General features: G+C 37.4%; 1 protein-coding gene across 6 annotated transcripts in view; it reads right to left on the bottom strand.

Moving 5' to 3' along the window:
- Positions 1–20,520, bottom strand: part of KLF12 (KLF transcription factor 12) — a 169,517-nt gene that overhangs the window by 25,442 nt on the left and 123,555 nt on the right. For all 6 annotated transcript variants that reach the window (XM_072135340.1, XM_072135338.1, XM_072135339.1 and 3 more), the window contains 3 exons: positions 15,545–16,085; positions 8,482–8,617; positions 2,268–2,425 (listed from right to left, as the gene is read on the bottom strand). In XM_072135340.1, the coding sequence (XP_071991441.1) occupies positions 2,268–2,425; positions 8,482–8,617; positions 15,545–16,085 (835 nt within the window). The remainder of the gene's footprint in view (positions 1–2,267; positions 2,426–8,481; positions 8,618–15,544; positions 16,086–20,520) is intronic.

The raw sequence follows: 20,520 nt of genomic DNA on the forward strand, positions 1-20,520 counted from the left end.
CACGTTATTATAAAAATATATACCTGTGTGCAGATAGTGTCCTATAAATGTAGCCATGTTGTCCCTTAGAAACAAGATTGTTGTCCTTGGATATGACCACCAGTGCTGGAGTAATTGTACAAAGACTTATTATGGTTTTTGCATATGAAATGGCGTTACTGCAGGTGCCACAGCCGTCCTGTGGTAATGAACATTGAATCCAGGTGGTCGGGCAGGGTTCAATAGCGTACGCATCGCCAGCTCTACCAGAGTGTGGTGTAGTCGTGTCCAAGGACAGCTGTCTCGTTTCTAAGGGATGATATACAACTATATTTATGGGAAATTATCTTCATACAGGTACATTTCTCATCCAATTGGAGAAATGTTTGAATATGCCAGATGAATTAGTATAAATGTGAATTTCCAGATGAGAATACCCCTTTAAGCAACTCAAGATTAGTGATTCTTGCTTCTAGTCTCGGTGGGTGGGATGTCACCAAGATCCTCTCAAGCTCTGTTAGGAGCTAAAATAGTCTCTGTTGTGATATTTTTACTATTTTGTATAATTAATATCATTCTATATAGGAATTCAGGGTTTTGCCTATTTATTTATGTGGTTTCTATGCATTTAACACAATGAAATTGTCATGTATTTATTTATATTAGATTTGTATTCTGCACTTTATTGGATATACAGCAGACATATTTGTAGTATTTTTTGATTGATCAATGTTCCGTTTTAAATATAATGTTAGTGAAATGTTTTCTGTGTGCTGACACACACCAGGAGGCTTGTTAGTACAGGCGGTACCCTACTTAAGGACACCTGACTTACAGATGACCCATAGTTAAAGACGGACCCCTCTGCCCACTGTGACCTCTGGTGAAGCTCTCTGGATGCTTTTCTTTAGTCCCAGACTGCAATATTGAGCTGTAAAGTGTCTGCAATGAAGCTTTATTGACAATCCTTGGTCCCATTACAGCAAAAAAAATTTAAACTCTGATTGTCACTGGGGCAAAAATTTTTTTGTCTTGATCTACAATTATAAATTATACAGTTTCGACTTAAATACAAATTCAACTTAAGAACAAACCTATGGACCCTATCTTGGGACTGCCTGTATTATGCGCTTACGGTCAGAACACCAAAACTTGTGCTCCCCATTCAATTTAATTAATCTGCCATATATAAACATTTCTTCAAAGTAGAGGTTATAAAAAAAAAATTACCTGGGAGAAGATAATTTCTCATACATGTAGTCATTTGGTCCCTTAGAAAGGATGGTTCTTCTGCACATCTATATACATTCGTTTACATATAACATAATCAATGGTGGTACTCTGTTACTTACAATCACTATTATATACTGGGGGATAATCTTTAATGTTCTGCATGTATTCTGACCTAAGCTTTTGTGAGTGAGGTGTTTATTCTTCCCTCATATGGGTTATTTTTAAATGTTTTAGAATGTGGGTTTGAATAAAGTATATATTCTATATTCTCCATATCCACATTGTTTTGTATGTTAAAGCTCTGTCAGGTAGCTACTCTGTCAGATTGTACAGCATTGGGTTAATGGTCACCTCTTACTAAGGCTCTTCTGCTCTCCAAAATGCTGCCAATTTATTATAATTAGTGGGTATTGAGTATAGAATGATGGGTTGAAGGGGAGTTCAGTATTTAGAAAAAGACTACAAACAAAAAAAATTAAAGGGGCCAGAAGACTTTCTGAATTCAAGAAAGAAAATTGCTTGGTCGTAAAATGGCTCAAACCTGCCTTCTGCCCACAGGGGCTGTATTCCCAGTGATAAGGCTTTGCCCCAGTTACAATCAGCAATAAAAAAAATTATTTAATTACCATATATACTCGAGTATAAGCCAAGTTTTTCAGCACAAAAAATGTGCTGAAAACCCAAACTCGAGTACTTATACTCGAGTACTCTAGGTTTTTGTGGTAAAATTAGGGGCCTCGGCTTATACTTGGGTCGATTTATACTCGAGTTTATACGGTAAATAGCACCAAAAGAGAATGAAAGAAAAATCTAAAGTATAAATACTTCCCAATTCATTCAGTTTTTTTTTTTACAGAATACTTGAGATAACTTGGTAAACCTCAATATGCTCGACAAGTTCAAAATGTGTCACATGACATCCTGTCCTTCTCATATATGTAAATTTCAATTCATTTGGCACTTTATATAGTCTATGATTTTTAATATTCACTCTAAAAGCAACAGGTTATCTTTGTTAGCAAGTAAGAAACTGAATGTGAAGATTGGTACTCTACCTGTATGAGTTCTTCTATGTGCCTTCAAGTGAGAACTTTTTGTATAGACCTTGTTACATCCTTCAAAATCACACCTGTGTATTCTCCTCCGCCTGGAGTCTGGTGATTCGGACCTTCGCTGGCGTCTTGTGCTTTCAATGCTAAATGGAGAGACTGAGCTGCAAAAACCACAAACACAAAAACTCATGAATATATTCACAAAAGGAAGTAACTCACAGCATAGTATACAACATAAAATTAACAACACTGCAAGTATCAGAAACATTTTGCTCCAGTCGTTGCAATCCAATATAAATTACATTGGTGATGTAGGATGTCATATGTAGTTCATTTGAATACATGAAGTAAAAGCTATGGTCTAGTTTTTGGACTAGACCTCTAAGCTATGGTATATTGCTGTTTTCCCTCTATATTTCTATTAACTTATGCTACAGTCTCTGTTGTGATATTTTTACTATTTTGTATAATTAGTATCATTCTATATAGGAATTCAGGGTTTTGCCTATTTATTTATGTGGTTTCTATGCATTTAACACAATGAAATTGTCATGTATTTATTTATATTAGATTTGTATTCTGCACTTTATTGGATATATAGCAGACATGTTTGTAGTATTTTTTGATTGATCAATGTTCTGTTTTAAATATAATGTTAGTATAATTCAATTTTCTATATGGTTAAGAAATATAGTAAATAAATAAGAAGTAACATTTATCACTCATAGAGATCTGGAGATGCGTCACACGTAGGATTTAAACTCAGGACCCATGGCGTCAGAGGCAGCAATCTAGTCTGGTGAGCCAGAAGATCACCTCTCATTTGAATGAGGGATTTTGGTAACAACTGCCACAATTTAAAGGTGGAATCCAGTGCAGGGCTCAGCTTCCACTCCTGTACCATTTTCATAGAGGGAAAAATACTGGGGCTTGGAGGCCTAGGCCACCTTTTCTGACCAGACTGTGACTGGAGCCCCCTATGGATTCCCTGCACATGTACATAGATGCACATGCTTAAACTTAACACTAGTGGTGGCCCAAAACCCTCATAGGGCCCCGGGGTGCACACTTGGCATTGTAGCTCAGTAACCTTTACGTTTAACGTATCACTTCCCACCTTAAAAATTATTATGAGAGATCAACCACAGATATCATTACAAGAAATAAGATTATGTGTTCTCCTCCTCCTCTTGGCCCAAAACTTTGTTATCAAATTCTCCTGAAGTGATGCCAGCAGAACCTTCTGTTCTCAGCATAGCATGCCAAGGAATCATGGCGTTATAAATTCTGCAGCTGAGATCGGTTTCTCCAATAGTGCACTTGAAGCTAATTTATTATGTCCATTTATTTCACTTTATTCCTTTCTTTTTGTTTAGCTCTAGCGAAGAATCAGTTATACATACAAAAACAGTGTGGGAAAAAGTATTTGCCCCCTCCCTAATTTCTTATTCGTTTAGAAATTTATCACACATGCATGTTTCAGATTACCAAACAAATTCAAATATGTAACAAACAAACAAACATAACACAAGTAAAGCCAAGGTGCTGTTTATAAACAAAGGTCTCTATTACTAAAGGGAAAAAGTCATCACATTTTCCTGTGTGAAGAAGCAATTCCCCCGTCCCTTAAAACATAAATTAACTGTGTTTTCTTCCTTCTTTGTAAGCTGTGTTGAATTCCCCTTGCCTAACGCAGGCCTGATAACTGCCACAATTGATCTAAAGCAAGAAGGCTCCTGCAAGACCTACAAGATCTGCCTGACCAAGTGAAGGAAACCAAAAGATCCTCAGAAGCTAGACATAAATGGAAAAATCCAAAGAAATTCAGGAACAAATATAAACAAAGTAATTGAGAGCTGTGAAAGGTTATAAACCCATCTCCCCAATTATGGGACTCAAGAGAGCCACACTGAGATCCATGTATTCATCATTTGGGCATAATGGAACGGTGGTGAACCTAGAGAACAGGAACTACTCAACCTAGAGGTAACAAAAACACCCCACAACATCCAAACATCTACAGGCCTCACTTGCCTTAGACCACCATAAAAAGAGACTTGGCTAAAATGGCAATGGTATATGGCAAAAAAAACAAAGGCTTGTCTCAGTTATGCCAGAAAACATCTTGATGATTCCCAAGACATTTGATGGAGAGAACTGTTCACTGATTTAGACAAAAGTTGACTTCTTGGGAAGGTCCAATTGTGCTTTTCAGACAATGAACTGCACACAACTGTGCAAGAGGCCTTGACAAAAAAACGTAGATCCCTGAGATTTCTGTCTGAATAAGCCTTCATGCACACAAAAACATTTTTTTTCGCTGTGTGGAAGCCATTGTTTCAATGGCTAACACAGGTATCTATGTATTTATATGGGCTTAAGCACATTGCCCCGTGTGTGAGCTGACTGCCCAAGAAGCAAAACTCAGCACAGGTCATATACCGGCTTGTTTTTGGGGCCTCAGCCGTCCAAGATTTACTGGGACCCAAAAACATAGGTGTCAGCCGTAAGCAGTCTGTATTTGCTGAGCATTTACTAGGTAACACAATCATAGGACAAAAAGCTATTGACGTTTTCCTGCTTTATGTTTTTTGCAGATCTGCAAAGAGAAGACATATGGATGACATTTGGACTATTATTTTTACGGACCTATGGCTCCAAACTGTTAAAAGAAGACGCACTGACTGCAAAAACATACTAGAGATCTGTGGTTTGTGGGCAAAGAAAAAAACATTGCGTGCAGGTAGCCTAAAGGGTGTATGTTTCCTGTCCTTTTAGGTTGATTTATTTATATTTATTGTATTTCTGCATTTTGAATTTTTACTAATGTATTGATTTTTTATACAATTGACATTCAGTTTGCACTGTCTATTGTCTGGATATTGTATACTTGCAGTGCTCCTTTGTTTGTAAGTGATTTTATATGATATGTATTTTAGATAATTTATTACAGAATTAAAATATTAGTATTTTTATAAAATTGTAGTTTTCTTTGCTCTTAGCAAGAAGATGTGCTTGTTGGATTAGGCCAGACAAAGTGTATAACTGTGATTTATACGTTTATCTTTGTTGGTTGAAGATGTTTCATTACATATAATGAAAGACTATTTTCCACTAAAGTCTTTATTCGATATACTTCCTCATAGCTTTCCCAGAAGCCTGGATAAAAAAATATGTGAAAAATGTAGTGGCTGCCACTTTCCTTCACCACCCACTTTTCCAAGAAAAAAAAATTATATTAAAAAAAAAAATCTTGAAAAATACTGATTGTATTTTCTGAATGAATGACTCCAAATGTGCAGCTGTGTTTCAAACTGAAGCCACTAAGGGGAGCTCTTGCTGTACAGAAGAGAGTAACAGCATATGCTTCTTGTATCTGTTCATGGGATTATTACAGACTATTCATTTCTTGTCACACTAATTTAATAAAAGCAGTCATCCATTTGTCTGGGATGCAATGTTGCTATTTTGCATTCATCATCTAGCTGGAAGGTAATGCAGCCATAAAGTGGGAATCCTCTGAAATCCCATTTGATACAATTTAGGAATAAGTAATGTACAATAAATGGATACAATAAATTCTACATGGATTAGCCATGAATTAGCCTATGCCAATAGTACATTGTAACAAATGGCCAGAAAACATACAATCCCTGTGACGTTGTCGGGAAGTGACAATCTGTCTTCATGACAGCCTTGGGTCTTTGCTGTATGATTTCTGGCCATTTGTTACAGTGTGCGATTGGCACAGTTATTCCCAGTGTTTAACCCTGTAACGGAAAATAGTGCCAAAATGCTCGAAATGCCCCTTTTTCACCATTTTGCAACTTCTAAAAATGTAATAAAAAACGATCAAAAGGCCATACAGTCCTTATAATGATAACAATGAAAATGTCAGGTCATCTTGCAAAAGTATGAAAAAGTTAATGGTACCAGAAGATCAAAAAAATAAGATTTTTGTTTTAGTACAGAAGGTTATTAAAGCACATGAAAAAACTATATAAATTTAGTATCCCAGTGATCATACTGATCTAAATAATAAAGAAAAGATGGCATTTGGGGGGTACAGTGAAAACCGTAAAAACCAAGCCCACAAGAAAATCGCTCAAATGTTTTTTCCACCAATTTCACCGAATTTGGAATTTTTTTCATGCTTTCTGGTACAAGGCATGGAAAATTAAATACTGTCCCTCGGAAGTGCAATTTGTTATGCAGAAATCGGGCCCTCATAAGGCTCTTTACATGGTAAAATACAAAAAGTTAGATTTTTAAATGTGAGGAGTAAAAATGAAAACTCAAAAACCAAAAAGGGCCTAGTCATTAAGTGGTTAAAAGGTGATTTTAGAAAAAAGGAGGCCATGGATAACAAATATAAGAAGATTACTAAGTCCACAGTACCTGAATTCAGTAAGTGTCCCTGGTTTATCATAATTAAAATTGATGGTATATTTTCTTTAACCCCAGCCTATTACGGTGCAGCGTTGGGCTGGGTGTATGGAGAGGCTCATGGGCAAATCTATCCATAGAGGGTAGGTATTTGCTGCAAATTGGAGCAAACACCACTTCGTAACATCACTGTACCAGCACCGACCACTGGTGTTAACCACTTAAGTACCTTCAACAGAAATGCTGGAGGCATTTCCTGGCACGGGCACCGCCATCTTTGATCATCACAAACTTCCTCCTTTCCCCAATAGGTCATCGGGAGGCGGTTATTGGTTGGTATACTAGACTCCTAGGCCTGTCATTCAGCCTTCTCTGATCTGCAGTACTGCAGTATATGTTAACCCCTTAACGACCAAGCCACTTTAGGGCTTTCAGTGAAACCCAATTTTTAATATGTGCCCTGTGTCACAATAACCTTTAAATGCATACCCAGGTAATTCTGAAACTGTTTTCTCATCATACGTTGAACTTCAAATTAGTGGAAAAATTTGGATAATATATTTTGTGTTTAATTATCAAAAAAAAAAGAAATTCTCAATTTTCTAAATTATTTGCTTTTCAGGCAGATAGTCATAGCACCCAAAATAACACACAACTAACATTTCCCTAATGTCAGCATCATACATGGTTTTTTATGCATCCTCTCATTTTTCTAGGATGTTGTGAGGCTTAAAAATGTGAAATTGCACCAAGAATTCTATGGAAATCTAAATGTATATTTACAGGTACCTGCTCAGTTTTTAAGTGACATTGAGAGGATAAAACCCCATTAATTATCCCAATATAGAAACTATACCCCTCAATGTAGGAGAAACCATCTTTAAGAAGTTTGTTAACCTTTTAGGTTTTTTTTTACAGGAGGTGGAATTTACAATTTGTAATTCTTTTGGGCAATACATTAATTTTGGCCCAAAGATGTTAATTTTCACTATGGATAAAATGGATTTACCCAAGTATGTGGTGTATGGGTACACAACAAGGCATAGAAGGAAAGGAGAGCCATTCAGAGCATATTTACATATTTTACAGGCTATGAAATGTTTATATTTTTTATAATGTGGACAAATGAGGGCTTATTTTTTCCGATATGAGAGACACTTTTTAGGACACATTTCTTGTCACACTAATTTAATAAAAGCAGTCATCCATTTGTCTCTGATGCAATGTTGCTATTTTGTATTCATTATCTAGCTGGAAGGTAATGGAGCCATAAAGTGGGAATCCACTGAAATCTCATTTGATACAATTTAGGAATAAGTAATGTACAATAAATGGATACAATAAATTCCACATGGATTAGCCATGAATTAGCCCTTGCCAATGGTACATTGTAACAAATGGCCAGAAAACATACACACCTGCAAACTCCCTGTGACGTTGTCGAGAAGTGACAACCTGTCTCCATGACAGCTTTGGGTCTTTGCTGTATGATTTCTGGCCATTTGTTACAGTGTGCAATTAAACACAGTTATTCTCAGTGTTTAACCCTGTAGCGGAAAATAATGCCAAAATGCCCATAACGCCCCTTTTTCACCATTTTGCATAGGTCCTTCTATGTGGCTTTTTCTTGTATAGACACGAAGCTGGAAGAGACGCGTGTCCATCATCTGCTTATTGCACTGCCTAGAAAATATTTTATTTTCACTTGAAATATCTTATCTAGTGACAGTATCTATTCCTGTTACGGTTACTCTCTGGTCAGTAGAGTCTCCATTTCCTAGAGCCACAGAAAGCATGGTCATCACTGTCAGTCGGAGAATATGATACTCACTCTTGTACTGCCCGGGCTATGGAAAGAGCTGTAGATCCAGTTTCATTGACACTATCTAAGGTCACATTTGGCAGGTCGTCATCATCACTATCACTTTTTATCTGTCTAGGCGACAATCCCCGGGGATCCACATGTGCTGAAGAAAAAAAAAAAGAAAGAAATCGAAATTTGTTTAAAATTTGCAAAATCTCTCATAGTAGTATAAATACATGCTATTAGAATTCGTCAAAATCTTCAAATGTAAGTAAACTTTTGGGAAAATTGAACAAATCCATATTGCAGATGATAATAGCAAACTTGGTATTAGATTTTTATTAAGTAAATATGATCCTGTGCGTTTGCTTTCCTTCCTTATTAAGCATTTTTTGTAAATCAGTTTCTGTCCTGTATTCACTGACATAAAGGAGTCTGATACAATGTCTAACTTTTTACATAGAACTAAATCAAAATATGTTTTAAATATGGAAAGATTTAATCATATCCTCCTGAAAGCTGCTTAACTTAATGTAGTATATAACAAAAGTTTACTATTAGCTGCTCTATTCATTTCTAGAATTTACCAGTACCTAAAAGACCAGTTCTGTAGCTGTATCACTGTAACAAAGAGATACAATGGTCTGATATACTAGATTCCAATTAATTCAATTTAAAACAGAATGTTGTACAAGGCTTGATATAAACACAGACCACCCAAAAAACTTTTTTTATAGGTAGAAAGTGGAAGATGATTCATGGACAGTTTTTCAGTCCAAGAGGTAAAAGCTCAGTTGTTCCTGCAAAAGGTGAGTTGAATCAGTCAAAAATGGAGGATGTTCTATTTTGGTGCAAGGAAGTTTTGGAGTAAGCAAGGATTACTAAATATAGATGGAAATATGCCATGAAAACATCATAGTGTGCCAAATGAAGTAAAACAGCCGCTAGAGGACATGTGTTGGCCACCCCAGCATCTTTGGGAGTAGGTTGCAAAGCAAACTGAAAATTTAGACTAGTTGATCAATAGAATGAAGTTTCAAACTCCCAGAAAATCAACTTGTATAGCAGAGAGCGCATTCTGAGGCAGGGAGAGCTTGACTTCAGTGCTAATCTCTCAGCCTCCTTAAATTTATACAAATAACATACATCACACTTCAAAGTTGACTGTTGCTGATAACACCACACTGGACCACAAAAGAAAGATTAACTGAAAGATGTTAAGTTGCTCGACAACATACTGGAAGCGGTTTATTAGGCTTCTGCTGACAAGATGCCTTTAAATACATCTAGCATAGTGGTTAGGGTTGGAAACATCCAATGGGTTTGTGAAATAATTTAGAAAGCAGTAGTAACACGGACAGTTAATGCTGAAAAGCTACATAAGGTAATGTGATAGGCCTGCTTGCCTGTTTTCATTACACTTTTGAAACTGGAAATGTTGGATAGTTGATTATGATTTGATTATGCAAGATATCAATCATAGAACTTTGTGATAAAAGATAGGTGTAAATGTATTAAAGATGCAATGTACAGCATGTGACTGGAAAAAGCTCTGGCATTAATCCATGTAACAGGCAGAATGATGAGCCTGACTGCTGCATTTAGAAAAACAAATAGTGAAGAGCAATTAGTAAGGAATTACAGTGATCAAAATGAAGGCGATAAATGATCTGCAATAGCATTAGAATGGTCTTACTAATGTTGTGTAGGCTCCATTGGGCTGAACAGTACCTGCAGATAACAGCTCTGCCAATAACTGAAACATTGGTAGCTATCAGGTTTTTCAAAATGTATCTAGTTATCTGTCACGTAAGTGCTATAATATTATAATCTCATTTTCTTGTTACTTATTTAATGGCAATCTAACAGAGCTGCAGAGAATAACACATAAATTACTACTGACTGGTTCTAATGTGCAAACTTTGCAGATATGAATAAGAGATAGCGGTAACAAGAAAAGAAGAGGCCGAGTTTTCCCTTGTGGCGGTGTTTAATGTCTTGTGCAGTTTAAACATAAATACATACTTGCCATACATAATCCATAGAAGCGTGGTAAATGAATACTGCGTGACCCATAGCAATTTAATGGAGTGTTTCTGCATTATGATAAAGAGCTGAAGCTGTTGTAAAAGCTTTTGATGTCATGGCACTTAGAGTAATGCATGAATTAGCATTAAATGTTTTGTTTTGAATAAAAATGAGTGTACTGGCACAACATACCAATGCTATAAGTGGGCTCAATTTTATAGCTTCCATACATTCCTATACATCCAGAAGCGCTTCTCCGGGAGCTATAAACCTGCTGGGTGACCACGACTCAGGGTGACTATTACAGCGCTATAGGGAATGTCACCCAACTTTTAACATACATTTAGTAGTATACACATCTGCATTTTTACTGTGCAGTGACATAATGATTAAAACACACAGGGGGATTCCTTATATGAAGCTGGATGAGGTTCATATTCTTTATCCCTGAACAGCTTTTTGGATTCATGCTAAATACACACAGGGGGATTCCTTATATAAATTCCCCACAAGAAAACGGCACAAATTCCTTTTTTCACCAATTTCAATACATATGGAATTTTTTTGCCGCTTCCCAGTAGATGGCATGGAATATTAAATACCGTCACTATGAAATACAATTTGTCACACAGAAAACAAGCTCTCGTACAGCTCCTTACATGGAAAAATAAAAAAAGTTATGGATTTTTGAAAGTGTTAATGGAAACCTAGCTGATAGATCAAATCCTGTCATTTTTCTAAAAAGTACTGTAACAGAGAATACATTATAAGATGGCGATGGCATCCTCGACTGCACCTAAAACTTCTAGGCAGAGGAATTTTAGGAATTCCCTATGATGACGTGAGCGTGAGACAACAGGAAAACTCTCCAATCAAGAAGATGCCTGATATGTTATGCTTTGTATGTTCCTCCTCTTCAACTTTTTTTCTACTTTCCTACATAGACTTGTGAAACCAAATAAACTGCACAGTGCTGATTTGCCCAGGGCAGTAGCATGAGTGAGACCTGAATCAGCAGAGTCATTCCTTACAATGTGCATACATACTTTTAACTAATTTGAAATACACGACTAATGCACACTAAAAGAGGATATCATAAATCCTACCCTAACAAAGGTATGGAGTGAAAAATGAAAATGCAAAAAGTGGCATTTCCGAAAAATTACTTTCTGTATCAATTCTTCATAGCAATTTAGATCTTTGCGTTCATTCTAAGTAAGCTTCATTGTTCATACTCACAGGGCACCTCACATCAACGTCACAGGGGAGAAATTATTATGACTGGGTGCTCTGTGCACCAGGAATAATTTTCACCCTGTTGAAGCACAATGTGCACAACATACTAAGAGGCACCCCTCAAATATACTCTATAGCCTGCGCCAACTGCAACAGATGTGCCAGGCTGGAGCCTGCCTTATTACACTAGAAAATTGGTGTAAAATCAATGATAAATGCACCCTACAGAGAGTAATCAGAATTTATAACAAGTTGTATACCTATTGGGGCAGATTTATCAAACTGTCTGAAAGTCAGAATATTTCTAGTTGCCCATGGCAACCAATCACAGCTCCCCTATAAACTATTCATGAACACTGCTAAAATGAAAACTGAGCTGTGATTGGTTGCCATGGGCAACTAGAAATATTCTGACATTTAGACAGCTTGATAAATCTGCCCCATTGTATATATATCTGACCACTGATTGATTTTCATCCACTGGAATTAAACAAAGGCCGCAAGCAGAGATGTAGAAAACGGTCATACTTCAATTTAGTGATGACTTGGGCGGAAAGTTCTACCCATTATCCGAAGACCATTTGTGATAAGAAAAACCATATTCTAATTTGTGAAAGCTATATGCAAAGAGTTATAAATGTTCTAATGTGCAAGTCCGTGTCCTAAATAAAAATAAATCAAGAAAGTCTAGAGTGTATGTGCTGCTAGAATCTCTCTGCTAATGTAGTGTAGAAGCTCTGTAATAGTGTTCTTGCTTACACTGCTTGATGTGTGTAGTTATTGTCAGATTGCACTGAGAGCTCAGCGGTTGTGCCATGTCTTCTAGTCCATCAAGGGAAGCCTACAAATAGTATAAGGAGAACAAGTGCCTCAAGGCTGCTATTTTCTTTCTATGAACATATTGATGTCCAGTAGGTATAGAAAGCCAGGCATCAACCCCCTCCCTCCCCCCACCTTAGATCTTGTGCAATCAGCAGCTCAGTAAATGGAACCAATGTAGCATTTTCTTCTCAATGGATTGTTCAGTGTAGAAAGCACATTCTCCTGCAAGGCTTCATACCACGAGAGCCTCTTATGTCACATCCTGTATTGCCTTTTAATATACTATCAATATGAAATGCCAGCTAATAAGACTTGAGCCCTTAGACCATTTTATTTATGCAAGATATAATATTAATATATATACACACATGTATATGCTGCTAGTTGACCAATACCTTTGAAAAATCAACCTAAAGAAGTGCATTTGAAGCAATTTATGAAAGACATCAAAACCAGTGGTGTGCAATGTACTACTGGAGGTACACAAACATAAAAGCTATTCTAGAAGACTAATAGCCTAGAGGGTTGATTTCAATCATGTTTTTAGTAACCACTAAATGCAAACCGAAGTAGACAACATATATAGGTTGTTTTACACATCGTGTATATATATCGTAACATGTAAAAAAAAATGGAATCTGCAAAAAATGTCTTGGATTTTAACAAAGTTATAATACTGTTCCATAAGGGTAAAATAAATTTACATTGCTGCTGGGATTTCACAATAGGCTCTTTACAGCAGCCATGTACTGTACATTACATTGAATAGTATGAAAGACAGAAGACCTTGCATGATGGATTTAAATTATTATATACAGTTTGGTCTAACTTTGACATCTAATAAAGATGACAACATATGCATAATATAGAAATTAAATGGAGGCTGCAGGATTTGGAGAAAACAGATATAAGATGGGAGATCTAAATAACAGGTTATTTTAGCTGACAGATAACAATATTGAAATATTTAAAATATACTACATAGTGAGGAAAAGAAGACCCTGAAAAACACCGGATTCTGAAAAATTGGCATAAGCCTCAAAATGTCAATGCCATCGAGCTTTGTAGTTCACAGGTCATTATGAGATCTAGAGAGAACTTAATAACTCAGAGTACATGTGAAAAAATATACATACTGGGCTTATTCCCATGACCGTGAATACAGTCTGCACACTGACTAGCTTCAGACAGAAATGGATCCCAAGACCCATCAATGTCCAGTCTAGAATTTATAGAAATGGCTTGAAAGCAAAGAGAGTGAGAATGGGACAATTTCCGTTTGCATACCTTCCAACTGTCCCGGATCTGGCAGGACCGTTTTGGATTTCAGGCTCTGTCCTGCTGTCCAGGATGAGGGAGGTATGTCCCTGGAAATCAACTCTCTCTCTACAATGGTCAAATAGGGGGCTAAATGATGACCATTTCTCTATAGTGCTGCTGAATAGGATGATGTTGTGTAAAACAATAAACTAAATAATAACAAAAAATAAATGCTGTAACATAATAAAACTGCTGAAACCTATGCCCTCTTATATTAGTGTTGGGGATGCAATGGTTCCTAGGTCTTATGCTTGAGAAAGATTCATCTGGAATCGAAACGTTGCTATTTTATGCCTGATGATGTTATAATAAAGACGATTTGGAATTGAACCGTACCGAGTGCTGTGGCTCTCTCCACTCTTATCCTAGGTCTTATGTAATATAAGAAATAAAACATGAACATTATAATAATTCTAAAGATTTTCCTAACCATAATGCAATTCTCATGCATAATTCCTTCAGGAAAAATCCTCAACAAACATCACAAGTCAGTGCCCTAGTGTGTATATTGTTTTATGATGATTAATTCCTCACTGTTTTGTCAGCTCTGCACAAAACATCCACTGCACCTACTCTAAATATAGGCACAAAATTCACAAATTAGTCACAGCTTTCTGCTACCTCAGAACATGATACAATCTTACACTGTGAATTACGGATTTCATAACACGTTCAATAAGGGTTTTAGGATTTGGACAATAATACTGGTTTATTTAAGAAATATTTGTATCAATTTGTACACCCTTGAAATCATCTTGCATTATGTCAGTTTCACACTATTGAAACTCTTAACTGCCATTGCATGTATATACGTAACATTTGTAGAGCGTAGGAATGAAGTCTGAAGATACATTTGCCGGCTCCGGGTCTAATGAAGTGGTAAGCATTACATAGCAACTAGTTAAGGGTAAGTAGAATTGAAATATTAAAAAGAATTTGTCAGAAATAGAACCATACAAAGCTGTAACACCATACAAAAGGTAACAGCTCCGGAGATCTGTGTTACCATACATTTATGTGTGTTATAAGCAACCGAAGAAGCATTTATTTTTTAGGATTGTAGGGTCTGAGATCACTTTACGGTACTGCTGCACAGTTCCTTCACTCTGCTGTTAGTTACTCCTGTTGCTGGCTTCTGTTTGAATACTGCAGCAGTTAGGTCCAGGTCTTCTGTTTGCCTTGGATTCCCCATAGACTTCCAGGTTTCTTCCATTTCCTTATATATAGCAAAAATAAAAAAAAATGGACTGCTTTGCTATTTTATTTGGTCTTCGTAATGGAAAGTAGAATGGAACCTGCCGAACGCAAGTGTGAACTCAGCATTACTTACATGGAGGAACTGTGCTGTGCTTCAGTGAGCTCTCATACCAGTGTACTGGAGTCCTGCTGCAAAAAGCACTCAAAGGTATAATTCCACACCTCTCCATACCTCTTACTGTCAGCCGTTTTATATGGTCCAATCTGATGACAGATTCCCTATGCTACAATTTGGTTGTGCAAGGAGAAGGGGATGAGGATGTGAAGAACAGTAGCCCTTTAGAGTCCTTGGAGTAGTGGTATTCACTGCTTTATTAACTTGTTGTGGGACTGACAAATGGGCAGTTTCTGGGGTCCTGTAGAAGTGAATGAAATACATACTATGCAAAATAAAGGTGAAAAAAAAAAACACATCTATAGCACTTACCTTTAAGGTGGTTTCTTCCATCTTCCAATAGAGGTACCACAATGGTAGAATTCATATTTCCCGGTGACCGTACAGCTGTATAAACAACAGGAACAGACTGTACGACAACTGGTATTCTGTGAACATGACTCAGTTTGTTAGACTGCAAGTTCATGGGACTAGAAGGTTGGACAGGGTGAATGATATGCAAAAACTGCTGTCCACCAACTCCAGATGCTGAGGCCACAAGAGGTCCTGGAGTCAATACTGTTGGCACAGATGCTGTGGACGGTACGGATGTTATCACTGTTGGTGAAGAAGCTGGACGGCTGGATGAAGATGAAGAATTAGAAGATGGTGAGGCTACGGAAGTGGTAATGGAAAGTGGAGAAGAAGATACTCCTCTTGGTGAGGATCTAGCTTTGTTTATTGACAAGTCCACTGGTTCTGTTTGTGTTTGATAGTGGTCTGTGGCTAACAAGTCCTCTGGAGGTTCTGCCTTCACATTGTTGAGGAGGAGGGGGACAGCTTCCATATCCTGGTAACCGTGCACTTTTGGAGACTGTAGTAAAGAAAAATAGGCTGTTAGTATTGTCCAAATATAACACTGTGAAATCATAACTTCTAACGCAATCTTTTGCATGTTAGTAACATGTTATGGCTAGGATTTTTGGTCTTTAGAGATAAAAATAGCTATCCCAATAAAAAGCTTATTAATCTTATGAGTGGTGATTTACGCTGCATGTAATTAAAGTTGTAAAACTGTTCCCTAGATGGCCTTTTAGAAAACATTAGAAAGATTGTATGCACTTCAATCTGAAAGTAATATGGAAAATCAACTAATTAATTAGAATCTTCATAATCATTAGTATTTTATTATGTAACCCCTTCAGGACGTAGCCAGTTTGTACGTTAACGCTCAGTCCTTTTTTTGAAAATTTGACCAGTGTCTCTTCCTGTGGTAATAAATTTTCAACACTTTAAGATATCTCTGTGATTTTGAAATAGTTTTCTCTGGAGACATTGTAGTTTATGTTAGTAGTATCAATTTGCTGATCAGTTACTTTTTGGCGGGTTTATTCCAAAACACCCATAAAATCATGATCCAGGTACAGCAATACCCCATATGGGGCAACAATCTACAGGCTGGGCACATGGCAGGGCTTAGAAGGGAAGGTACGGCATGTTGTATAAGTTGTGGATAGTAAATTAGGGTAAAATCTACGTCTACATGTCCAGGGATGTGTGATAAATCCAGAATCACTCTTTCATACATAGTCCTGGTTTTTCTGGGCATGTTTCACAATGGTAAATAGTGTCCTTCCGAATGCCTTTTTTGGAGCGCACCGTGCTCCTTTTGTGTGTCCTTCCCTTCTTTGTGGTTTGGCAAACTTCTCCTGGAAAGTACTGCTCTGGTACAATACATGTTAAGACCTCACTTCGAGTACTAGCACTCCCCCCTTCCTGGTCTCCAAAGAAAATACTTAAAGGAAACCTACCACTTCTGAAGGTAGGTATGAGATGTAAACACCGGGCACCAGCTCAGGGTGAGCTGGTGCCGGAGCTTACCTTAGCTAGTGTTTTAAACCGCTACATCGCGGTTTAAACACATTTTGATTTACAGCCCCGAGGTAGCTTCGGCGCTGCGCGCGGCCGTGCGCGCGTGACGCCTCTGGCACTTCCTATGGAGGGCAGCGCCGAAGCTACCTCGGGGCTGTAAATCAAAATGTGTTTAAACCGCGATATAGCGGTTTAAAACATTAGCTAAGGTAAGCTCCGGCACCAGCTCACCCTGAGCTGGTGCCGGTGTTTACATCTCATACCTACTATCAGAAGTGGTAGGTTTCCTTTAATAACCACATCCTGAAATTCCAGGAAAGTTCCCCTCTGGTCTGCACATCAATATGACACGGAAGAATTATACAGTGCTATCTGAATTATGTGCACGGCCAGCTTCTTGTACCACACTGAAGCACCTGGTCTGACAAGTCAACCTCTCCCATGTACAGCAGCGGCTGAAATCACCTATGCACCGGCACATATGAAGAAAGAAGGATCTCTGCCCATGGAGCTGTCCTGGACCTGGAGCCTGCGCCCACGCACAGCAAGTTAGAAGAGGAGCTGCCCGGGGCATCGGAATGGTGAGTAATCAGTCTATTTTTTTTATATACTCAAGTATAAGCTGGCTTACTCGGCTTATACTTGAGTATATACGGTAAGTATACCTGGTTTATCATGATAGATTTGCTTTAATGTATAATAAATCCAGCGCCACGCTTCCGCAAAATGTAGAGCTAAATCTCAGTGCCAGAAGTGCAGGAGAGTTAGGATACCTCCATTTGTCGATCGATAGCAGGTGCATCCTCACGTTATTTGAATACAGGTTATTTGAATACAGAATTAAAAGCTATTTCAGTTTAACACTGTGATCCTGTAACTGTCCTTAATAATAGGTTGGTGACAGATTGTGGGCTTAATTCATCTCAATAGGTTCCCTTTAAAAAAACACCACAGCAAACACACATTTTCAATTCCAGCCACCCCTATTTCACACTCAGCACAGCTTCATCGCTAAAACAAATCTTTCTAACAGACTTTTATCTCCTAACATGCAAGATATTTTCTACTTTTCCTGAATAGGAACACTGATCTACATTTAGAGACACCAAACAAGTTCCGGCTTATAAACCGACGGTATATATGCTCCATTGTCTGAATTGTACAGCAAAACAATCTGCTAATATGGTGCAGTGCCTCTATATCACCACATGATGGAGCTGCAACATATTAAATTCAGGTGCCACTGTAGTTACCTAGCACAAGCCATTTAAAAAACACCTGAAAAAGTCACCATAAAAATAACATTTTAAATGTAAAATAAATGTATTGTATATACACAATGTATTGTATATTTTATAAATATGTATCAAATTGGCATTGGAGCTGCTGTAACTAGTGAAATATTTCCTTTTAATCCAGTCAAAAGATTTGTGTATGCTTTCAGGGTGGGGGTAGACTACTGTGACATTTCCAGATTTTGTGTTCCAGATTTTGAGGAAAATTTTGTTACATAAACTGATTATTACCTGTTTTTACCAGATGTCTCCATATTGGAGGAATTATATAAAGAGACAATTTCATATTGGAGCAAACATATGAAATATAACACAATGGATAACATTTTATATAATGGATGCATGGTAATAAACTGGAGGGAACATATGGATTTCTTTAAGTGATGATCCTTTTAATCTATGTCTATTGTAGTGTGAAACAGGAGGTAATAATTACCATAGAAAACCACATGTGCCCAGTGAGACAACTACTGTTAATCATCTATAGCACCTCTCTGGAAATTGTTATTTTATTTTCTTCTATAGTGTATGATTTTTCTCTTTCTACTTTTACATATTGATAAGCTTACATTTTTTTTGGTAGTCATACAGTACAATAGCAGGTTATAAATTATATGTATATCTCCTATTTTATAGAAGAGTATAAGGGAAGCGGGTAAGGGTTCACTATATTTATAGCTTAAACCTCAAAAAAAAATTTAACGAAAGCCAGCCCCATAACACTTGAAACTCCAATTTCATGCACTACAGGGTCACGGCCTTAGGTTCAGATAGAGACTGCTGGGTCACGACGGACTTTCCTCTGACAGCCTCTGCCACCACTCAGCACATATAAGGCCTGCATAACTATGACCATATACAATATTATTCTCGCTAGTTAAGCAATCAAATTAGGTACATTTTACAATTAGGTACATCGTTTTACAATTTTATTGTCGTTTTAGCTCCTATAACTCAGTGATGGTCAGTGTAAAACTACATAGTTTGGGCGGGGACTCTCTAAGCAGACACTTCATGATCCATCTAGTTCTGTGAGATGCTGTGTGCTCACAATGTACTTAGGAGTATCAGGGTACAGGTTTATCTTATACTATTTTGCTTCTGAACATTCTACTAGTATCTGACACAGAGAAAAAGAGAGATGGGCAGATCAGAGATGAGAGATGATAAGATCCACAAGATTCATTTTACACACAATGACACTCATCAGCCCTGCTACATCTGAGCTATAACAAACACAGAGTGCCCCCCCTCCCCCCAGATAAAGACCTTATCTTATCTGTAGATTGTAGAGTAAATCTCTGCAAGCTTCTGCTTGCCGGCAGGAAATGACTGTATGTGAGCTTGTCTTGTAATGGAAGGGGAAGGGGCTGTAGGCAGAGGAGACAAGCAGACAGGAGAAGACATTCATGAGAACAATCTGCCATGCCCAACCATAAAACATATACGGTTGGATCAACCAAAATTGTAAACACCAGGACTGATAGATACAGGTTGAAATGATATCTATGAAATGCTGTACTTTTGTAAATGACATTGAATCAGAGAATGTGTTATTTTGTTATCCTGAGTACATTTAATCTTGTCTTCAAGCTAATACCCCTTTAAGTGAAGTTATAAGTCTGGTGCCTAGGGAAGCAGAAACACACAATCTGTCAAAGAATAACCATTTCTTTATGAAAACTTCCATCTAGATAGAATTCCAAGTCCACCCCAAATCCCCCTTTCTGGCATGACATAAGGAAGGCTTGGTTATGCTAATGTACTTTGAGGCACAAGGGTAACGTAAAAGTCATAAAAGTGTTAATAAGATGATATCCTACAAACTTGGATATACTTCTATCTTTCCCCTCATTATGTCCTGCACACATACATACTAATCATGATGATAACAGTTTTAATATTTTGGGAATTATTTAATTGCTCTCCGTTTGGGGGGTGCCATTCAGTGGCTTTTGAAACAGCAACAGCAGAGACCTGGATAAAGTTATTAGGGAAAATAAATAAAATAAAATTGTGGGGCTCAACACAATTGTATATGAATTTCCATTGAAACACATCTACAACCTATCCATCCCACCCTCTCTCTCAGGAGCATTATGGAATGCATGCTCTATATGCAGCAAAGTCACAGATATTCAT

Source organism: Engystomops pustulosus, chromosome 2, assembly GCF_040894005.1.
Source record: "Engystomops pustulosus chromosome 2, aEngPut4.maternal, whole genome shotgun sequence".
Taxonomy (NCBI): domain Eukaryota; kingdom Metazoa; phylum Chordata; class Amphibia; order Anura; family Leptodactylidae; genus Engystomops; species Engystomops pustulosus.